Source organism: Bos indicus x Bos taurus, chromosome 1 (assembly GCF_003369695.1).
Source record: "Bos indicus x Bos taurus breed Angus x Brahman F1 hybrid chromosome 1, Bos_hybrid_MaternalHap_v2.0, whole genome shotgun sequence".
NCBI classification, from domain to species: domain Eukaryota; kingdom Metazoa; phylum Chordata; class Mammalia; order Artiodactyla; family Bovidae; genus Bos; species Bos indicus x Bos taurus.
In genome coordinates this window covers 118,801,702-118,821,171 of record NC_040076.1, presented here as the reverse complement: position 1 = coordinate 118,821,171, position 19,470 = coordinate 118,801,702, and the positions used below count along the sequence as shown (strand labels likewise).

Sequence of the window (19,470 nt, the reverse complement as noted above, 5' to 3'; positions counted from 1 at the left end):
AAGATCCTTTGTATTTCTGTGTTGTCTGTTGTGATCTCTCCATTTTCATTTCTAATTTTATTGATTTGATTTTTTCTCCCTTTGTTTCTTGATAAGTCTGGCTAATGGTTTGTCAATTTTATTTATCTTCTCAAAGAACCAGCTTTTGACTTTGTTGATTTTTGCTATGGTCTCTTTTGTTTCTTTTGCATTTATTTCTGCCCTAATTTTTAAGATTTCTTTCTTTCTACTAACCCTGAGGTTCTTCATTTCTTCCTTTTCTAGTTGCTTTAGGTGTAGAGTTAGGTTATTTATTTGACTTTTTTCTTGTTTCTTGAGGTATGCCTGTATTGCTATGAACCTTCCTCTTAGCACTGCTTTTACAGTGTCCCATAGGTTTTGGGTTGTTGTGTTTTCATTTTCATTCATTTCTATGAATATTTTGATTTCTTTTTTGATTTCTTCTGTGATTTGTTGGTTATTCAGTAGTGTGTTGTTCAGCCTCCATATGTTGGAATTTTTAATAGTTTTTCTCCTGTAATTCAGATCTAATATTACTGCATTGTGGCCAGAAAAGCAATCTTGAGAAAGAAGAATGGAACTGGAGGAATCAACCTGCCTAACAAGCCACAGTCATCAAGACAGTATGGTACTGGCACAAAGACAGAAATATAGATCAATGGAACAAAATAGAGAGCCCAGAGATAAATCCATGCACCTATGGACACATTATCTTTGACAAAGGAGGCAAGAATATACAATGGAGAAAAGACAATCTCTTTAACAAGTGGTGCTGGGAAAACTGGTCAACCACTTGTAAAAGAATGAAACTAGAACACTTTCTAACACCATACACAAAAAGAAACTCAAAATGGATTAGAGATCTAAACATAAGACCAGAAACTATAAAACTCCTAGAGGAGAACATAGACAAAACACTCTCCGACATAAATCATAGCAGGATCCTCTATGACCCACCTCCCAGAGTAATGTAAATAAAAGCAAAAATAAACAAATGGGATCTAATTAAAATTAAAAGCTTCTGCACAACAAAGGAAATTATAAGCAAGGTGAAAAGACAGACTTCAGAATGGGAGAAAATAATTGCAAATGAAGCAACTGACAAAGAATTAATCTCAAAAATATACAAGCAACTCCTACAGCTCAATTCCAGAAAAATAAACGGCCCAATCAAAAAATGGGTCAAAGAACTAAACAGACATTTCTCCAAAGAAGACATACAGATGGTTAACAAACACATGAAAAGATGCTCAACATCACTCATTATCAGAAAAAATGCAAATCAAAACCACTATGAGGTACCATTTCACACCAGTCAGAATGGCTGCTATCCAAAAGTCTACAAGCAATAAATGCTGGAGAGGGTGTGGAGAAAAGGGAACCCTCTTACACTGTTGGTGGGAATACAAACTAGTACACCCAGTATGGAGAACAGTGTGAAGATTCCTTAAAAAACTAGAAATAGAACTACCTTATAACCCAGCAATCTCACTGCTGGGCATACACACCAAGGAAACCAGAATTGAAAGAGACATGTGTACCCTAATGTTCATCGCAGCACTGTCTGTAATAGCCAGGGCATGGAAGCGACCTAGATGTCCATCAGCAGATGACTGGATAAGAAAGCTGTGGTACATATACACAATGGAATATTACTCAGCTATTAAAAAGAATGCATTTGAGTCAGTTCTAATGAGGTGGATGAAACTGGAGCCTATTGTACAGAGTGAAGTAAGCCAGAAAGAAAACCAATACAGTATACTAATGCATATATATGGAATTTAGAAAGATGGTAACAATAACCCTGTATGTGAGACAGCAAAAGAGACACAGATATATAGAACAGTCTTTTGGACTCTGTGGGAGAGGGCGAGGGTGGGATGATTTGGGAGAATGGCATTGAAACATGTATATTATCATATGTGAAAAGAATCACCAGTCCAGGTTCAATGCATGAGACAGGGTGCCAGGGCTGGTGCACTGGGATGACCCTGAGGGATGGGATGGGGAGAGAGGCGGGAGGGGAATTCAGGATGGCGGAATCCCGTGGTGGATTCATGTCAATGTATGGCAAAACCAATACAATATTATAAAGTAATTAGCTTTGAATTAAAATAGATGAATTTATATTAAAATAAATAAATAAAAATTAAAAAAAATAAAGACATTGTGATGGTTGTATGAAATTAGAGAAATACATCAGTGGAACACAATATGAAGTCCAGAAATTACCCTGCACATATATGGCCAAATGAATTTGACATACACCAACTGTGATTCAATGGGGAAAGAAAAGCCTTCTCAACAAACAGTACTATATCTACTGGTTATCATATTTTTTTTAAATGTATTGATCCACACTTTACATCATGCATAATGACCTAAACCACAAAACTCTTATAAGAAAACACAGGCAAATATGTTTGAGGTCTTGGGATAGCCAAAGATTTCTTTGGAAAATGTAAAAAACACAAATTATAAAAAAAAAATAATAATAATAAAAAGGCAAACATCCCATTTCTTTTAAAAGGCAAAAGATTTCAATAGATGCTTCACAAATAGGATTTACAAATGGCCAAAACAATGCATGACAAGATGTTTAACTTCATCAGCATCAAGGAAATACAAATTAAAACCACAGTTAGATACCACTGCACACTCACTAAAATTACCAAAATTAAAGACTAATACTACCAAAACATTGGAGAGAATACAGAATAACTGGATGCTAGTGGAAGCTTAAAATGATACAACCACTGAGGAAAAATGTTTGTCAGAATCTTAGAGTTTGAAATCCTCACCTACATTATTATTTAGCAATTCCATTATTAAATTAGGGGCTTTAAACAGTGGCAAAGTATCCGCCTGCCAATCCAGGAGATATAAGAGACATGGGTTCAGTCCCTGAGTTAGGAAGATCCCCTAGAGGAGGGCATGAGAATCTACTCCAGTATTTTTGCCTGGAGAACCTCATGGACTGAGGAGCTTGTCCAGAGGGTCGCAAAAGAGTCAGACATGAGGGAAGTGACTTTGCACACAGCACCTTCTTCAATAGCTATGTAACCTATCCCCCGCAAAATTGGAAACAATACAAATATCCACCAACAGGAAAATAAACTGCAATGTACAATAAAATATAACTTGCTAATAAAAAGGAAGAAAACAATAATAAAAACAAAACACTAATCAATTTCAAAAACTTTATCACGAATGAAAGAAACCAGACACAAAGAAATGTATACCATATGATCTCATTTATATCAAGTTTTAGTACAGACAAAATTAATACACCAAGCTAGAAATAGGAATAGTGTAACCTGAGGGGAGTACAGACATAGACTGAAAAGATGCTCAAAGGAACTTCTTGCTGCTGAGTCACTTCAGTCGTATCCGACTCTGTGCGACCCACAGACAGCAGCCCACCAGGATGCCCTGTCCCTGGGATTCTCCAGGCAAGAACACTGGAGTGGGTTGCCATTTCCTTCTCCAATGCATGAAAGTGAAAAGTGAAAGTGAAGTCGCTCAGTTGTGTCTGACTCCTAGCGACCCCATGGACTGCAGCCTACCAGGCTCCTCTGTCCATGGGATTTTCCAGGCAAGAGTACTGGAGTGGGTTGCCATTGCCTTCTCCAAGGAACTTCTTAGGGTGATGAAAATATTCCATACCTTGACTGGGATCCTGGGATGTTTATTACATGGGTATATACATTTTTCAAAACTCACCAAACTTTATACTTAAATCTATAGAATTTGTTGTATGTACTTCTCAAATCAAAAAAAAAAAAAAAAATTAAAGGCTACAAAATAAATTTTATTTAAAACTTCTTGGGACTTCCCTAGTGGTTCAGCAGTAAACAAAAAATCCAATGAATGGAATTCATTCTGCCAATGAAGGGACATGGGTTGGATCCCTGGTCCAGGAAGATCCCACATGCTTCAGGGCAACTAAGCCTGTGTGCCACAACTGAAGCTGGAGTGCCTACATCCCATGCTCCACAGCAAGAGAGTAGCCCCAACTCGCTGCAACTAGAGAAAGCCTGCACACAGCAACAAAGACCCCATGTATTCAGAAATAATAAAATTAAAATAGCATTTTATAAAAAAAAAATGTAAAAAGCTCCTTTCCTCCAGATATTCAAGGTCTGACATCCAAATTAGATAGGCTGAGTTCATATTATTTGCTCTGTTTCCACAGGTGTTGGGAGAGATAGAATTCTAGACTTCACACAGCTACCAAGGCAACCATACTAGGAAAACCATTAATCAAGATCTGACAGTGCCTATTTGCAATCAGAACACAGAGAACACCCCGGATTATAAAAGCAGGTGAAACCTACCTAAAAGACCTAGTCAGGCACAATGTTGGCATTCCTGATTCTCGTGACTGTGACCCTAGCATCTGCTCATCATTCTGGTGAGCACTTTGAAGGGTAAGTAGCCTACGGCTTAAATTAGCAAGTCCTTCCTTGTTAACCAAAAAATTTGAACACATTACCCAATTTTAAATGTTCTCTTCTTCTTCTGTATCTCATTGTTCAGTGACAAGGTGTTCCGTGTCCATGTTGAAGATGAAAATCACATCAGCTTACTCCATGAGTTGGCCAGCACCAGGCAGGTAAATGCCAATCTATGCTTATAGGTTTCCTATGACAATATTTTAAAAATCTTAGATTATTTTTTAAAATCTTAAGATTGCACTGTGATTCCATTAAGGGAAAAATGACATGAAATATTAACTACCGCACTTTTGTAGCAAGAAATAAAAACTTGAAAAACATTTAGTGCCACCATGCCATCTTTGTCTGCCTAAATTCGATTGCCATAAGCCCTACAGTATTATAAATCTAGGGTAACTTTTTAAAGAGCTGCCTGAGCATGACAACTGGATGAGTCAAAATTGTTGCAAAGGTCAAAGAACATCTTATGTATAGCAACTTCCCTTCTAAGTCAAAAGAGAAAAATGATCAACTTGGATATTACAGAAAAACTGGGCTTTGGTCCAACTTGAAAGTCATTTCCACATCCCATGTATCATCTGTTCTCTTTGATTTTCTTTCATTCCAAATCAAACAGCTTGAGTTTTCATGACCTTGATTCAGGCCCTCTTAATGATAGGACTTGAAGGGGGTAAAAATGATGAAAAGTCATGAGTGATTTTTATTTTACTATTAAGAAACCAAAATCTCTAGGCTACTTTTTTTTTTTATTTACTGTATTATGGGATTAAAACTGATATTTTAAATTTTATATATATATATAAGTGTATGTGTGTGTATATATATATATATTAGTCTATGTATATATATATATTAGTGTATATATGTGTGTGTGTGTGTATATGTATATATATATGTAAGTGGCAGGGAGCTATTGTAGACCATTAATAGTTTACTTGATCCAATGCTGTCTTTTCATTAATATAAAAACCAAAACATTCTATCAGCTCCTAAGTATCTATCTATCTATCCATCCATTATCTTTCTATAGTTATCTTTTTAGCTTTTAAGATGTGGAGGGGGAAAAAAGGTAGAGAGTGTCACAAACTGAAACAGATTCAGAAAGTTAGATCTGAAAGAGAATTTAAAGTCATCTATTGCAGGATTTCACTTAAATTTGAACTTTTTTGGTAGAAATAGCATCTCTGGTTGCTAGCCCTAATAAAACCTGTTTGAGTACTTCCAAGGATAGTAGGAATACTTCTTTTTCAAAGTAGCATTTGCCTTACAAACCATTCAAACCATTACACTGAGCTGAAAACTACCTTAACCGTGACCCACTGGACCTAGCTGAGTCAAACACTGTCTCACTTCTGAGATTTATCAATACTCTTAGCACGGGTTTACAGACTCTTGGTCATTCTGGTCACTTCTGGACATAGCTTAATCTTTCTGTCTATATTTCATTTTTTTTTAATGTAGCTCTCAGAATGGACAATGGACCTCCAGGTGTACTCTGATTAATACATAGTGTGGGGCCACTGTCTGCTTTCATTTGTAAAGCAGACACTTACTAATGGGGTATAAAATTCTTTTTACAGCTTGAACAGTTAGAAAGCTCTTAGCTTATAGTAAACCTAATTCCGATCAAAGCTATCAGGGTATTTTTTTCTCACATGCATCACCCTCTCACATGAAGCAAGGTATTCTTCCTTCTATACTTGCCTAATTGATGTTTTAACCTAAATGCAGGATTTTATTATATATTTAGTCTGCTAAAAATTATCTTTATTGCATACTGAGACAGTTTTAAAAATGAATTCACTCAGGGAAATAATTTGCCCTAACTTCACATCACCAGCAAGCTTGACAAACCTGTCTTCTTAACTTTTACCTTTGTCATGGATAGAGTAAAAATATTAAGTAAAGGATCAGTACAGAATTAGAGGCTTCTTCCATGATTCATTCTTTTAATATCTATTTATCAAGAGTCTCCAGTATGCCAGATGCAGTGTTAAGTAAGGACTGAAAGTGACTGATAAATCAACACATCTCAGATGAGTTTTCTCTCCTATCCATGTTACTGTGGTGTTACCTACAGCTAACACTATGCTTTCCAGCTTACAAAGAAGAATGTAAATATAGAGACTTGGTCAAACATTTTGCTAAGATCCCGATTGAGCACTGTGGCAGGCTAGTGTTTTCTTTCAATCATCACATGAAGTTAATTGGGCTTGACTTACTCTTGCTGTACACCGTGCTGGCTCCCAAGGATCACGGCTCCCTTTTCTGAGCATTCACAACCCATCTGCTTCCACTTAACTTTGCTACTATCCATTCCGGGCCCTGGGAGATCCTGCTTCTGAGATTCACCTGTCTTCTTGTTGATGAAATCCAAGACATGCCCCCTCCACTTTTCAGCAATCCTGTCAAGCTCCGATTCCTCTAAGATTGCTGAGAAAAAGTTTGCAGTCACATCCTCTGCCTTTTTAGTTACCTAAAATACAGTATTTTCTAGTAGTCAAGAGCAGAGAATCTGGACTCAGATTTCCTGGGTTCAATTCCTGACTCTACCACTTGCTAGCTGGACCTTGGATGCCTCTCTGGGTCTCAACCACGTCATGTGTCAAATAAGGAGAATAAGAGCATCTACCTTACAGAATTTTGTGAGATTTAAAAGAACTAATATAAGTAAAACACTTGGAAAGAATTTACATAGTAAAAACTATGTGTATGTTATTATGAGCACCATGAGATCCAGGATTCTGAATGTAATTTACATGACCAGTATAATCCCTTCTCTCCTTATCTACCCTGAGCCTCAAAGTTCTCTTTCCACAGAAAGTATTTCTGCTAAAATCCTAACATGTGAAAAATTATTTACTTAGGGTAATTTCATCTTTAGAAATTTCATCTTTAGAAGTAGGAAAAAATAAGAGATAGTGTAACTCCTTAGAAAAGACAAAAGCCACACAAGAGTTAAAAAAGGTTACTTCGTCTCTTCAGCTGCAAACATTATGCTTTAGCTCCAAGAGACAGCATGTTTCTTCTTTATTCATTCTATTTTCAATATGATTGAAAAAAAGGTTTTACTCTTCTTAGTAATCTTACAAGTATAGCATATTCTGGACTGTAGCCTTCCTGATAAAATCATTACAAGGGCATCTAGTCTTTGTATTCATCCTTGGCCATGTGTCCTTCCTCCCAGCTTTTGAACATGTCCTTTTAAAAGTTGAATGTATTGAAGAGACCTGTGACCACACTGGACTTTAGTAGCCCTCCCTCTTTTCATATTTAATTGTATAATAAAGGTTTTATTTTACTTCCTTGTTTCTTTATGAGAGGCATTCACCACAAAACCTATCCCCTTCTCTCTATACTTTTTCCTGAATTCTGTTTTTCTAGCTTCAGGTACACAACCAAAGTAACATTGTTACGGTCTTCTAATGTTCCATCACTCCTATTATACTTGTAAGTTCCTCCCCACTGTCTGGAACTAGACCTAGAGTAGAAGTTATCGCCTCTTCCAACAAGAAAGGAAAATTCAATCAAGATAAATGAAGAATTAATCCTATGCTGAATTTACAGTCAAACACAATGTGAAGAAACAACTATGTGTAAATATGTGAAGAACAGAAATTCTCCAACATAATTATTAATTTGTTTGCATGTCCTTCTTATTCCCAAAAGAATTTAGGGTGAATACACTACTTTATCTTGCTTTTGCATTGGTTTTGTATCACATTTTAGGACGGACTCTTTGGTTATTAGCCAGATGGATGGTTTAGTTGACATTCTCACAGTGCTATCACTTAAAGTTATTCCTTTATCTTCCAACAAATATTCTTTATGGTTCTTTGTTACTCAGATACGCAGATTTATAAATTTATAACCTCAATCTGTGTATCTGTGTGTGTGTATGTGCTCAGTTGCTCAGCCATGTCTGACTGTTTGTGGCCCCACAGACTGCAGCCCATCAGACTACTCTGCCCATGGAATTTTTCAGGCAAGAATACTGGAATGGGTTACCATTTCCCACTCCAGGGGATCTTCCCAACCCAGGGATCAAACCTGTGTCTTTTGTGTCTCCTGCATTGGCAGGTGGATTCTTTGCCACTAGTGGCAACTCCTTAACTTATAATTCAATTCCCCACAGTTCAGATCATATATTTTGCTCTACCTCCATATTATAAACACAGATCTCACTCACAAAGTGTTGGTAATTATTGAAACATATATATATATATATATATATATATATATATATATATATCTTTGTGCTAATGTTTTAAGTTTATTATTTGTAACCATACTTAATGCATTATAAACATCTTTGGGGCTATAATCTTCCTGATTTTTGGCTCAGTGTCTCTTAAGAAGCACTGGTTACTAAGCCCAGGTCTCTTCATGCTAATGTTTTAAGTTTATTATTTGTAACCATGCTGCTAAGCTAAGTCGCTTCAGTTGTGTCTGACTCTGTGTGACCCCATAGACGGCAGCCCACCAGGCTCCCCCATCCCTGGGATTCTCCAGGCAAGGACACTGGAGTGGGTTGCCATTTCCTTCTCCAATGCATGAAAGTGAAAAGTGAAAGTGAAGTCGCTCAGTCGTGTCTGACTCTTTGCGACCCCATGGACTGCAGCCTACCAGGCTCCTCCGCCCATGGGATTTCCCAGGCAAGAGTACTGGAGTGGGGTGCCATTGCCTTCTCCATTTGTAACCATACTTAATGCATTAAAAACATCTTTGGGGCTATGATCTTCCTGATTTTTGACTCCATGTCTCTTAAGAAGCACTGGTTACTAAGCCCAGGTTAGTAAGTCTCCATCATATTTATAGGACTCCTTAGTGTTGGATGTCAGTATGTTTGCTGACCAATTTTCTCCTTACCAAACTGAAGGTTTTAAGGGACCTCAGGTTAGGTCAGCAAGTACTTTGTCAAACATGTTTATGAGATTTCTCTATCCCATTTGTAATACATATATATTTTTTTATATATGTGTGTATGTATCAGTTCAGTTCAGTTCTGTCACTCAGTTGTGTCTGACTCTTTGCGACCCCATGAATTGCAGCACGCCAGGCCTCCCTGTCCATCACCAACTCCCGGAGTTCACTCAAACTCACGTCCATCAAGTTGGTGATGCCATCCAGCCATCTCATCCTCTGTCGTCCCCTTCTCCTCCTGCTCCCAATCCCTCCCAGCATCAGAGTCTTTTCCAATGAGTCAACTCTTCGCATGAGGTGGCCAAAGTACTGGAGTTTCAGCTTTAGCATCATTCCTTCCAAAGAACACCCAGGACCGATCTCCTTTAGGATGGACTGGTTGGATCTCCTTGCAGTCCAAGGGACTCTCAAGAGTCTTCTCCAACACCACAGTTCTAAAGCATCAATTCTTCGGTGCTCAGCCTTCTTCACAGTCCAACTGTCACATCCATGCTATATATATACACACACCAATATTTGGCAGAGCCAAGACAGATGGACAAGAGGTTAAAAGATTAGGAAAGGCAACTTTCAATTTAATACCAAAAAGAAAACTATCTATAAGGCAATTAGGCTGTTCTGAAGCAGTACTAGACATATTCAAGATTGTATTAGAACCATCACCAAGGATGTTGTGCTACTCTAGGTTGAAAGCTAACATCTTAATATAGGTTCTTCCAGACCAGATCCTTAGACAAAGATTCAATGGCAGATTTCACTTGGAAAGTATAGGGAGCCTGGGTAGAGAAGTGAGGAGTGATGCAGAGAAGGGAGAGCAGCCAACAGAAGGGACACTACAAAGTCGGCTAGCATAGAGGATGAGTAGAGCTTCATCCTACAGAGAAACTCTAGGAAAGGGTGCAAACCACACACTTCAAAATTATCCCACCTGAGAAATGAGAGAATTGGAATATTTAGACACTTACTTTCTAGGGTCATTGATTAAGCAATTCTCTGGAAAGTGCTTCTTTGGCAGCTCCTGCCTGCTGTGAGCTGTTAGGCCTTTTCCAGTTCTGGGAGAGCTTTCAAGCACAGATATGTAGATCTTGGCAGTGAAGAGTCTCCTGAGCAACACTAAAAGATCCCAGGGTTGTATGAGTAGGGCACTGTCTAATTCCCTACATGTGCTTGGACAACTTTATGTTCTTTACCAATTCTAAACCTCTGTGTCTGTAACCAAGAAACACCTCCCTCTTCCATCCCACCATGGAATGACAGATATTTATGAAGAACACACATTCACAGTTAACTTTTTGGTATTGTTTATTTTTTCATTTTGGCTGTATTGGGTCTTCATTGCTGCATGGGCTTTCTCTAGTTGCGTTTAGTCGGGGCTACTCTCTAGTTGCAGTGCACGAGTTTCTTACTGCAGTGGCTTCTCTTGCTGACAAGCACAGGCTCTAGGGCACATGCGCTTCAGTAATTGTGGCTCATGAGCTCAGTAGTTGAGGTTCCTGGGTTCTAGAGCACAGGCTCAGTAGTTGTGGTGCATGAGCTTAGTTGCCCTGGGGCATAGGGGATCTTTGAGGATCAGGGATCGAACCCCCTGTTTCCTGAATTGGCAGGAGGATTCTCATTCTCCAGAGAAGCCCCAGAGTGAACTTCTAAAAACTTCTCCTATAATGTGCTTGTCTTCATGGCCCTTCTTTCTATAGTCCTGGCTAACTAGAATTCATCACCAGCTCTTGCTTTCTCTATCTTTATCATGATAAGCTTTTATCCTTCCTTCACTATCTTTTAACCTCTCATCTTTATCTTCTCATAACATTCTGTAGCCAATCCTTATCAAATTATCAATACTCTTTCCTTTCAGCAACTTAATGACAACCACACTCACTCTCTTTCTTCCGAAATCCCTCCTGTGTAATCCTAATGTCCCACCTCCCACTGTGCTGACATTCCCTATGACCCTGACTCATGATTCAGCATCCTCTAGACATCTGCAGTAGCTGGAAAACTACCAGGACAGGAGATAGGCAACTGGGTTCTCCACAGGCATATCTAAAATTGAGTCATCTTAATATCTTACATCATCAGTTTCTATTTAACAACCTCTAAGTCTGCCCAAACTCCCAAGTTCCAAAGCAACAATCCTAAATATCACCACCTGCCACATCTCTAGCCTGAGATTAGCTCATAAATATCTGAACAGGTACTGGGGAGACAAAGAGCAGAGAATGATCCAATGTCAGGGTCACCTTAGGCTTCTAGGCCTTTATTCAGCTCAAGGAAAGAACAGAAAATCAGAGACCTGTTAGAGGCAGGATGTCCGTGGTTAATATTTTCCCAAGGTAAAAAGGAGATTGGAAACCACACATCCACAAAGAAAAACATCAGAATTATCAAATATGTCATCCTACCTTTGTGCATAATTGCCTCTAAAATCTCCCCATGTTTGAATTGCTCATGTGTGTGTTCCTAGTCTCAGGTGCAGAGCCTGGCACATAGTTGTTTTTATTGATGTTTTCCAGTCACTCAGTCATGTCTGACTCTTTGCAACCCCATTGACAGCAGCACATCAGACTTTCCTGTCCTTCACTACTTCCTAGAGTTTGCCCAAATTTATGTCCACTGGGTCAGTGATACCATCCAACCATCTCATTCTCTCTCATCCCCTTCTCCTCCTGCCTTCAATCTTTCCCAACATCAGAGTCTTTTCCAATGAGTCAGTTCTTTGCATCAGGTGGCCAAAATATTGGAGCTTCAGCTTCACCATCACTCCTTCCAACGAATATTCAGGACTGATTTCCTTTAGGATAGATAGGCTGGATCTCCTCGCAGTCCAAGGGACTCTCAAGAGTCTTCTCCAACACCACAGTTCAAAAGATTCAGTTCTTTGGTGCTCAGCCTTCTTTATACTGTTCATGGGGTTCTCAAGGCAAGAATTCTAAAGTGGTTTGCCATTCCCTTCTCCAGTCAGATTTCCAGGAGAAATATCAATAACCTCAGATATGCAGATGACACCACCCTTATGGCAGAAAGTGAAGAACTAAAGAGTCTCTTGATGAAAGTGAAAGAGGAGAGTGAAAAAGTTGGCTTAAAGCTCGACATTCAGAAACCTAAGATCATGGCATCTAGTCCCATCACTTCATGGCAAATAGATATGGAAACAGTGGCTGACTTTATTTTGGGGGGCTCTAAAATCACTGCAGATGGTGATTGCAGCCATGAAATTAAAAGACGCTTACTCCTTGGAAGGAAAGTTATGACCAACCTAGAAAGCATATTAAAAAGAAGAGACATTACTTGCCAACAAAAGTTCGTCTAGTCAAGGAAAGGCTATGGTTTTTCCAGTAGTCATGTAAGGATGTGAGAATTGGACTGTAAAGAAAGCTGAGAGCCAAAGAATTGATTCTTTTGAACTGTGGTGTTGGAGAAGACTCTTGAGAGTCCCTTGGACTGCAAGGAGATCCAACCTGTCCATCCTAAAGGAAATTAGTCCTGAATATTCATTGGAAGGACTGATGTTGAAGCTGAAACTCCAATACTTTGGCCACCTGATGTGAAGAACTGACTCCTTGGAAAACACCCTGATGCTGGGAAAGATTGAAGGCGGGAGAAGAAGGGGACAACAGAGGATGAGAAGGCTGGATGGCATCACCGACTCAATGGACATGCGTTTGAGTAAATTCCGGGAGTTGGTGATGGACAGGGAGGCCTGGCGTGCTGCAGTCCATGGGGTCTTGTATTGAGTCAGACATGACTGAGCCACTGAACTGAACTGAACTTTATAGTCCAACTCTCATATCCATGTATGACTACTGGAAAAACCATAGCTTTGACTATACGGACCTTTGTGTAGTATCTCTGCTTTTTATTATGCTGTCTAGGTTGGTCATAGCTTTTCTTCCAAGGAGCAAGCATCTTTTAATTTCATGGCTGCAGTCACCATCCACAGTGCTTTTGGAGCCCAAGAAAATAAAATCTGTCACATAGTAGGTCCTCAGTGATTGTTGACAAATAATTGAACAAATGAAAATGTCAGCACACTATTGGATTCTTGAGACTATCTTGTTTCTGTCCGTGGTGCCAAGATGACCACTGTGGAAAGTTACAATTTTCCTCCCTGATGGATCCTCCATAGGTCAGGGATGCTCTAGTTCCCACATTAATGTGATCTGTATGGCACTGAGTTCCAAGAGAAACTCATAAAATGAATTCATTAAAAAGTAAAAGGGAAAGCTTCATTTCCATTAAATTTTGGGCTCCAGGTAATTCAGCATCATTCATTTATCACATATATCCATTACCACAAACACTGCTATCACCAATAAGCAACTGTTCTAGAAAATCAATAAAGAGAAAAGAGCAGTTATAGAATACTGCAAGTAACTACCATTATGGGAGATAATCATACCCTCTTCATGCTTGTTGACAATTAATGCTATGTATGTATGTGTGTGTAAACACTTTTATTGACATCCAACTACTTGGTCCCAACTTTTGTCCACTCAAATAAAGGTGATATTTATAAGAGATTTCATGGATAATTTGATTCATAATAATCCACTGGGGTAGTGTGCTCACTAGTGGTGATTCACCCATTGAATTATTGGTGTCCAATACAATAAGTCTTATTCCTTGTTCAGATGGATTTCTGGAAACCAGATTCGGTCACACAAGTCAAACCTCACAGTACAGTGGACTTCCGTGTTAAAGCAGAAGATACTGTCGCTGTGGAAGACTTTCTGGGGCAGAACGGACTACGATATGAGTAAGCTTATGTTTTATGGTTATGAAAACTCTCTGTCATGTATGCTCTCACCCCAGGGAGACAACAATAAGACCAAGACAATGGCCTCCTCAGGGCCCCACACAAAGGTCACAGCAGAGCTGGACCTGAATTTCAAGTCTTATGACACTAGGCCTGAGAGACTTCGTGTTGAGTTATTGCTCTAATAAAAACAGGCTTGGCTCTAGAATCCCAAATTTTTAGCCAGATATTTGACCTGATCCTAGTTTTCAATGTTCTCCTAAGTGAAGGCAGTTGTCCATCTGTTGAGCCAACAAATAGATAGTGAGCGCCAATCTATCATATAATAAAGGCTGGGGAAAAAGATAGGACTCACCCCCTTCAGAGGAAAATACCTTTAATACATGTCAAGAAGAGTGAAGAGCTAGAGATGCAGGGGAATAGATAAAGCTGAAGGATCACAGAGGGCCACACTAGGAAAGGAGCCTTCAGCTGATAATTAAAAGACTGATGAGTTAGCCAGACAAGACAAGGAAAAAATGACACTCTAGGCAGAGAACAGACTTGATGCTTAGACTTAGAACTTCCCTCCCTCTTCATTTGAGGGAAGGTGGAAATAACTAAACTAAATGACTAAAGTAGAAAAATTCAACTTTAGTCTTTAGTCTAAAGCAGTTTTTCCTCCAAAGAGTGGGTCAGCAAGGAGCAAAGAGACAGTCTCCAGCTCCAGTTCTGAACCACCAAATATTTACCCAACAATCCCCAACCACAAGCACAAGTCTCCATTACATTTTGAGAAACAGACCTACATAATTTTAACAAAAATTTTCTATTATTATTTACATCTTAAAAATATATACTAGTATTTATGCCAGTAAAGATATCAAAATTATCACCTGTAAAATTTTCACCTCCATCAGGAGAAGTGGTGAAGCATAATGTAACAAGTAAATGCTTCAGGAAAAAAATACACAAGACTGAAATCCTGAGTCTGCAACTTCCTGGCTGTGTGACATTAGATAATTTGCTTAACCTTTCTAAGCTTCAGTTTCTTTGTCTTTATAAAGAAAGGATCCTTAGAATCGTATTTTCATGAAGTGAAGATAAATATAATACCACTTTCAAAGGGCTGTTGTGAAGATGAAACTAAACAATATATAAATAAATTTTAACTGACATTGTTATCGCTGTGAATGCTGTTATTTTACTATTTGTACTACTATATAAAAAGGGACTTATACATTTTTTAAAGGTCAATAGAAACTGTTTTGTTTAACCCTATTATCATACTTCACACAGCTGAGCTATCTGCTTTGGCCTGAGGGAAGTGTCAAAATGTGACCGTAAAAATTGACTATCTTTTTAAAAGGAAGATATAACACAGTAAGTTTTGAAATGTGATTGAGATTCATGTCTGTGATATTTTGCTCTTTTCATTACACTAGGAAGGACTTCTAAAATTCTAGCCTTTAGGAGCCTTCAATAATATTCAAAAAGATGACAGTTTCTTTAAAAGCCTTCAAGAAAAACAAAAGGAAGATCAGCGACCATAAGCTAACCCTGCTGCTGCGTCGCTTCAGTCGTGTCCGACTCTGCGACCCCACAGATGGCAGCCAACCAGGCTTCCCGTCCCTGGGATTCTCCAGGCAAGAACACTGGAGTGGGTTGCCATTTCCTTCTCCAATGCATGAAAGTGAAAAGTGAAAGTGAAGTCGCTCAGTCGTGTCAGACTCTAGCGACCCCATGAACTGCAGCCTACCAGGCTCCTCCGTCCATGGGATTTTCCAGGCAAAAGTACTGGAGTCGGGCACCATTGCCTTCTCCAAAGCTAATAGTGGCTTGAATTGATGTCCTTATTCTACTCAGATCACAAAGTGGTAGAACAGCTTCTAATCACGTATCAGTCTCTTTTTAGCAGGTAGAAAATTCATGCACTTTTAGACCAGGTAAACTTTTGGGGAACTGTGTATGAATGCTGTCTCATGTAGAACACAGGATGTTCCCTGAGGACTAAGATCTTGTTAACTTTTGCTTAGCACATTAGTGGCTTATAATTTTCTACATATTAAGTAATAATAAGTCCCTAGAAATCCTGTAGAAGCACACCAGCATTATCTTTGCCAGGGCTGCAAGCAGTCCCTGGGCGTCCCATTATTACCTTATATGGTAGCTAATGTGTATTTAGATGGTTTCCTGCCAGCAAGAATTTGCAGTTTTTCCATATAACGGGCTTCCCCGGTGGCTCAAACAGTAAAGAATCTGCCTGCAGTGTAGGAGACCCAGGTTCAATCCCTGGGTCGAGAAGATCCTCTGTAAAAGGGAATGGCAACCCACTCCAGCACTCTAGCCTGGAGAATCCCATGGACAGAGGAGCCTGGCTGGCTACAGTCCATGGGGTCACAAAGAGTCAGGCACAATTGAGCGACTAACACTTTCACTTTCTATGTAACAGGAACCATTTACTGCACACGTTTCACCAAAACAGCTTTTCAGATTTTTCAGTGATTCTAGCTCTCTTCACCAAGACTTGGGTCAGTTGGTAGTTTTAATCAGATTCTGAATTACCATGGGAAAAAATTCAAAATGTGTGCACCAAGAAAAATAACTATATTTTTAAATGCTTATATTGTACCCTAGGTACACAAAGACTAAGAATTGGATGGTGTAAATCTCATTTCTGAACATTGACAGAAACTTGTGGTGGGTTTGTGTCCTACCCAATCCAGGAAGAGACTGATTGTTGCTCTCTGTCTGTAACATTTTTCTGCATATTGCAGATCTGAATAGTAAAGTGTCCTTGGATAACAATGTGTACACAGTAATGTTCTTCAGTGGCAATGGGTGTGTATTCTGGGAAGTGACCAAATACTCCATTTTCAGGAATCTAAAAGGGGGAGAAAACTGCCATTTCTCTCCTTCTCAGACATTGTGTTTCTTGCTTTGTTGGGAGTCTGTTATCTAATTTGCATGCCTACTTAAAAAAAAAAAAAGAAGAAGTTGGATAGCGCTACAAAAGAAACATACAAAAGTATAAAATAGTGTACATGCTTCTGTACTTTGGAGCTGTAATGCAGTCCCTGTTACATTAAGAGGCATTGTTTTAATCTCCTGGAATAGAAGCTCATTATTTAGTAATAATATTTTGTAATATAGCTAAAGTAGTGCTTTATCCTAGATCTAATAAAATCAAATAATCATAGGGCTGGAAGGGCTCATTTAAGGTCAATCCCCTACCTTCAGGCAAAATTCAGCACCACATTTCAACCTCATTCTGAAAGTCTTTTGTAAGTTACTAGAGGACACTTTTACTCTTGGGTGTCACCTTAAATCTAATTGGTTTTATTATGCTTCTTTGTTTTGATTATTGATGAAAATGTTTAATATTTAACATAATAATAACTCTAACAGAATGTCTCCTTTTAGTACCAAACAAAACACCAACCTCCTAGTAGTCACTTATTCTCCCAAATAATTTGAATCTGAAGATTGGATGAAAAAGTAAAGATATTGCAACATGCTGTGGAAACCCTACTTCCTACTCCATTTAGAGCTGGTTCATGGAAGGTCAGAAATCACCATGGTTATGGTCTTAGATACAAACATCTATTGAATGTCCTGAGGCTGGGAGCAATTAATTTATGATTTCTTTTCTCTGGGCACCCATTAAGAAGCCATGTGACCTAGGCGATTATTTTACTTGTTCACTGAAAATGGAAAATCTTGATAAAGGGAAAGTGGATGTCATTGACCATTTCCTCTTGTATTTTTAGTTTTGCCATTCTGTTAGAGAAGCTTATACTTACCAGGCAGGATTTGTTCTTTCAAACTGATGATCTTGGAATATAGCTGTTTTCGTAAAGGTTTCTGCCTACTGATTTTTAGTTTTCAAGGTTTTTGTTTTGCTTGCTTTGGCTTTGCTTGTTTTTAGTTTTTAGTTACATTTGAAAATTATTTTCCTAAACCATCTCTATTCTAGACGCTTGCTTCCCTGGAGTTTATAAAGATGGTGAAGTGAAAAAGTGAAAGTGTTAGTCACTCAGTCATGTCTGACTCTTTGTGACCCCATGGACTGTAACTTGCCAGGCTCCTCTGTCCATGGAATTCTCCTGGCAAGAATACTGGAATAGGTAGCCATTCCCTTCTCCAGGGGATCCTCCCAACCCAGGGATCAAACCTGGGTCTCCTGTATTGCAGGCAGATTCTTTACGGTATGAGTCACCAGGGAAGCCCATAACTGGCAACTTTACTATAGTTTAACTTTTTTTCATAAACCTTGAAAAAATCTATATAAATGACCAAGACCTATGAATTTGAGTCAGGTTATTGCATTTTAGAACTGAAAAGGACACTGAATACCAGCTAACCAAATACCCCACTATAAAAATTATGAAAGAAAGGCCCAGAGATTATATGACTTTGCCAAAACCAATCTACATATGAGGCAAAACCATGACCCTGATCTTTTGATTTCTAACTCTAGATTCTTTCTAATTCTACCCTATTTCCTAACAATCCAACTGGGTGTTATAATTAACTTAACTAATTATAACACTTATTATAATCATTGTTCCTAACCATAACAGGCAGAATGACTCCCCCCCACCCCATGAAAAAGACTACATTCCAATCTCTAGAACATCTGAATGTGTTACGTTAATGGCAAAGAAAAGTTAAGAATGTAGATGGAATTAAGGTTGCTATGGAATTAAGGCTGCTAAGCAGCTGAACTTAAAATAGGTAGATTATTCTAAATAAATAGGATTCCCAGCTGGCATTGTAGTAAAGAATTCACCTGCCAATGCAGGAGACACAGATTCGATCCCTGGGTGGGGAGGATCCCTTAGAACAGGAAGTGGCAACCTACTCCAGTCAGTATTCTTGCCTGGAAAATCCCATAGACAGAGGAGCCTGGTAGGCTGCAGTCCTACAGACTCCTGGTAGGCTAGGAGTCGCAAGAGTCAGGCAAGACTGAGCCACTGAGCACAGCATACAATGCAGCATTCTAGATGAGCCCAAAGTAATCACAGGGTCCTTACAAGAGGAAGAGAGAGGCAGAAGAGGAGGTCAGAGTGATGAAACATGAGAAGGACTTGAGCTGCTGTTTCTGGCTTTGAAGATAGAGCAGGGCAAACAACCAAGGAATGTGGGCAGCTTCTAGAAGCTATAAAGGGCAAGGAATCAGATTCTCCCCTGCAGCGTCCAGAAAGGAGCATATCCCTGTGGACACATTGATTTTTACCCCAGCGAGACCTGTGCTGGACTTAAACCATAAAATAATACATTCATATTGTTTTAAGCCACTTAGTTTGTGCTAACTAACAGCAGCCGTAGAAATGAATACACTAACAAAGTACTGAC

The 19,470-nt window shown here is 38.9% G+C and overlaps 1 protein-coding gene across 1 annotated transcript in view; it reads left to right on the top strand.

Annotated features, from left to right (window-relative positions):
• Positions 1 to 4,218: 4,218 nt before the first annotated feature.
• Positions 4,219 to 19,470, top strand: part of CPB1 (carboxypeptidase B1) — a 37,210-nt gene continuing 21,958 nt past the window's right edge. The window contains exons 1-3 of the mRNA XM_027552460.1: positions 4,219 to 4,430; positions 4,540 to 4,615; positions 14,009 to 14,133. Coding sequence (XP_027408261.1) covers positions 4,360 to 4,430; positions 4,540 to 4,615; positions 14,009 to 14,133 — 272 coding nt within the window. The 5' untranslated portion in view covers positions 4,219 to 4,359. The remainder of the gene's footprint in view (positions 4,431 to 4,539; positions 4,616 to 14,008; positions 14,134 to 19,470) is intronic.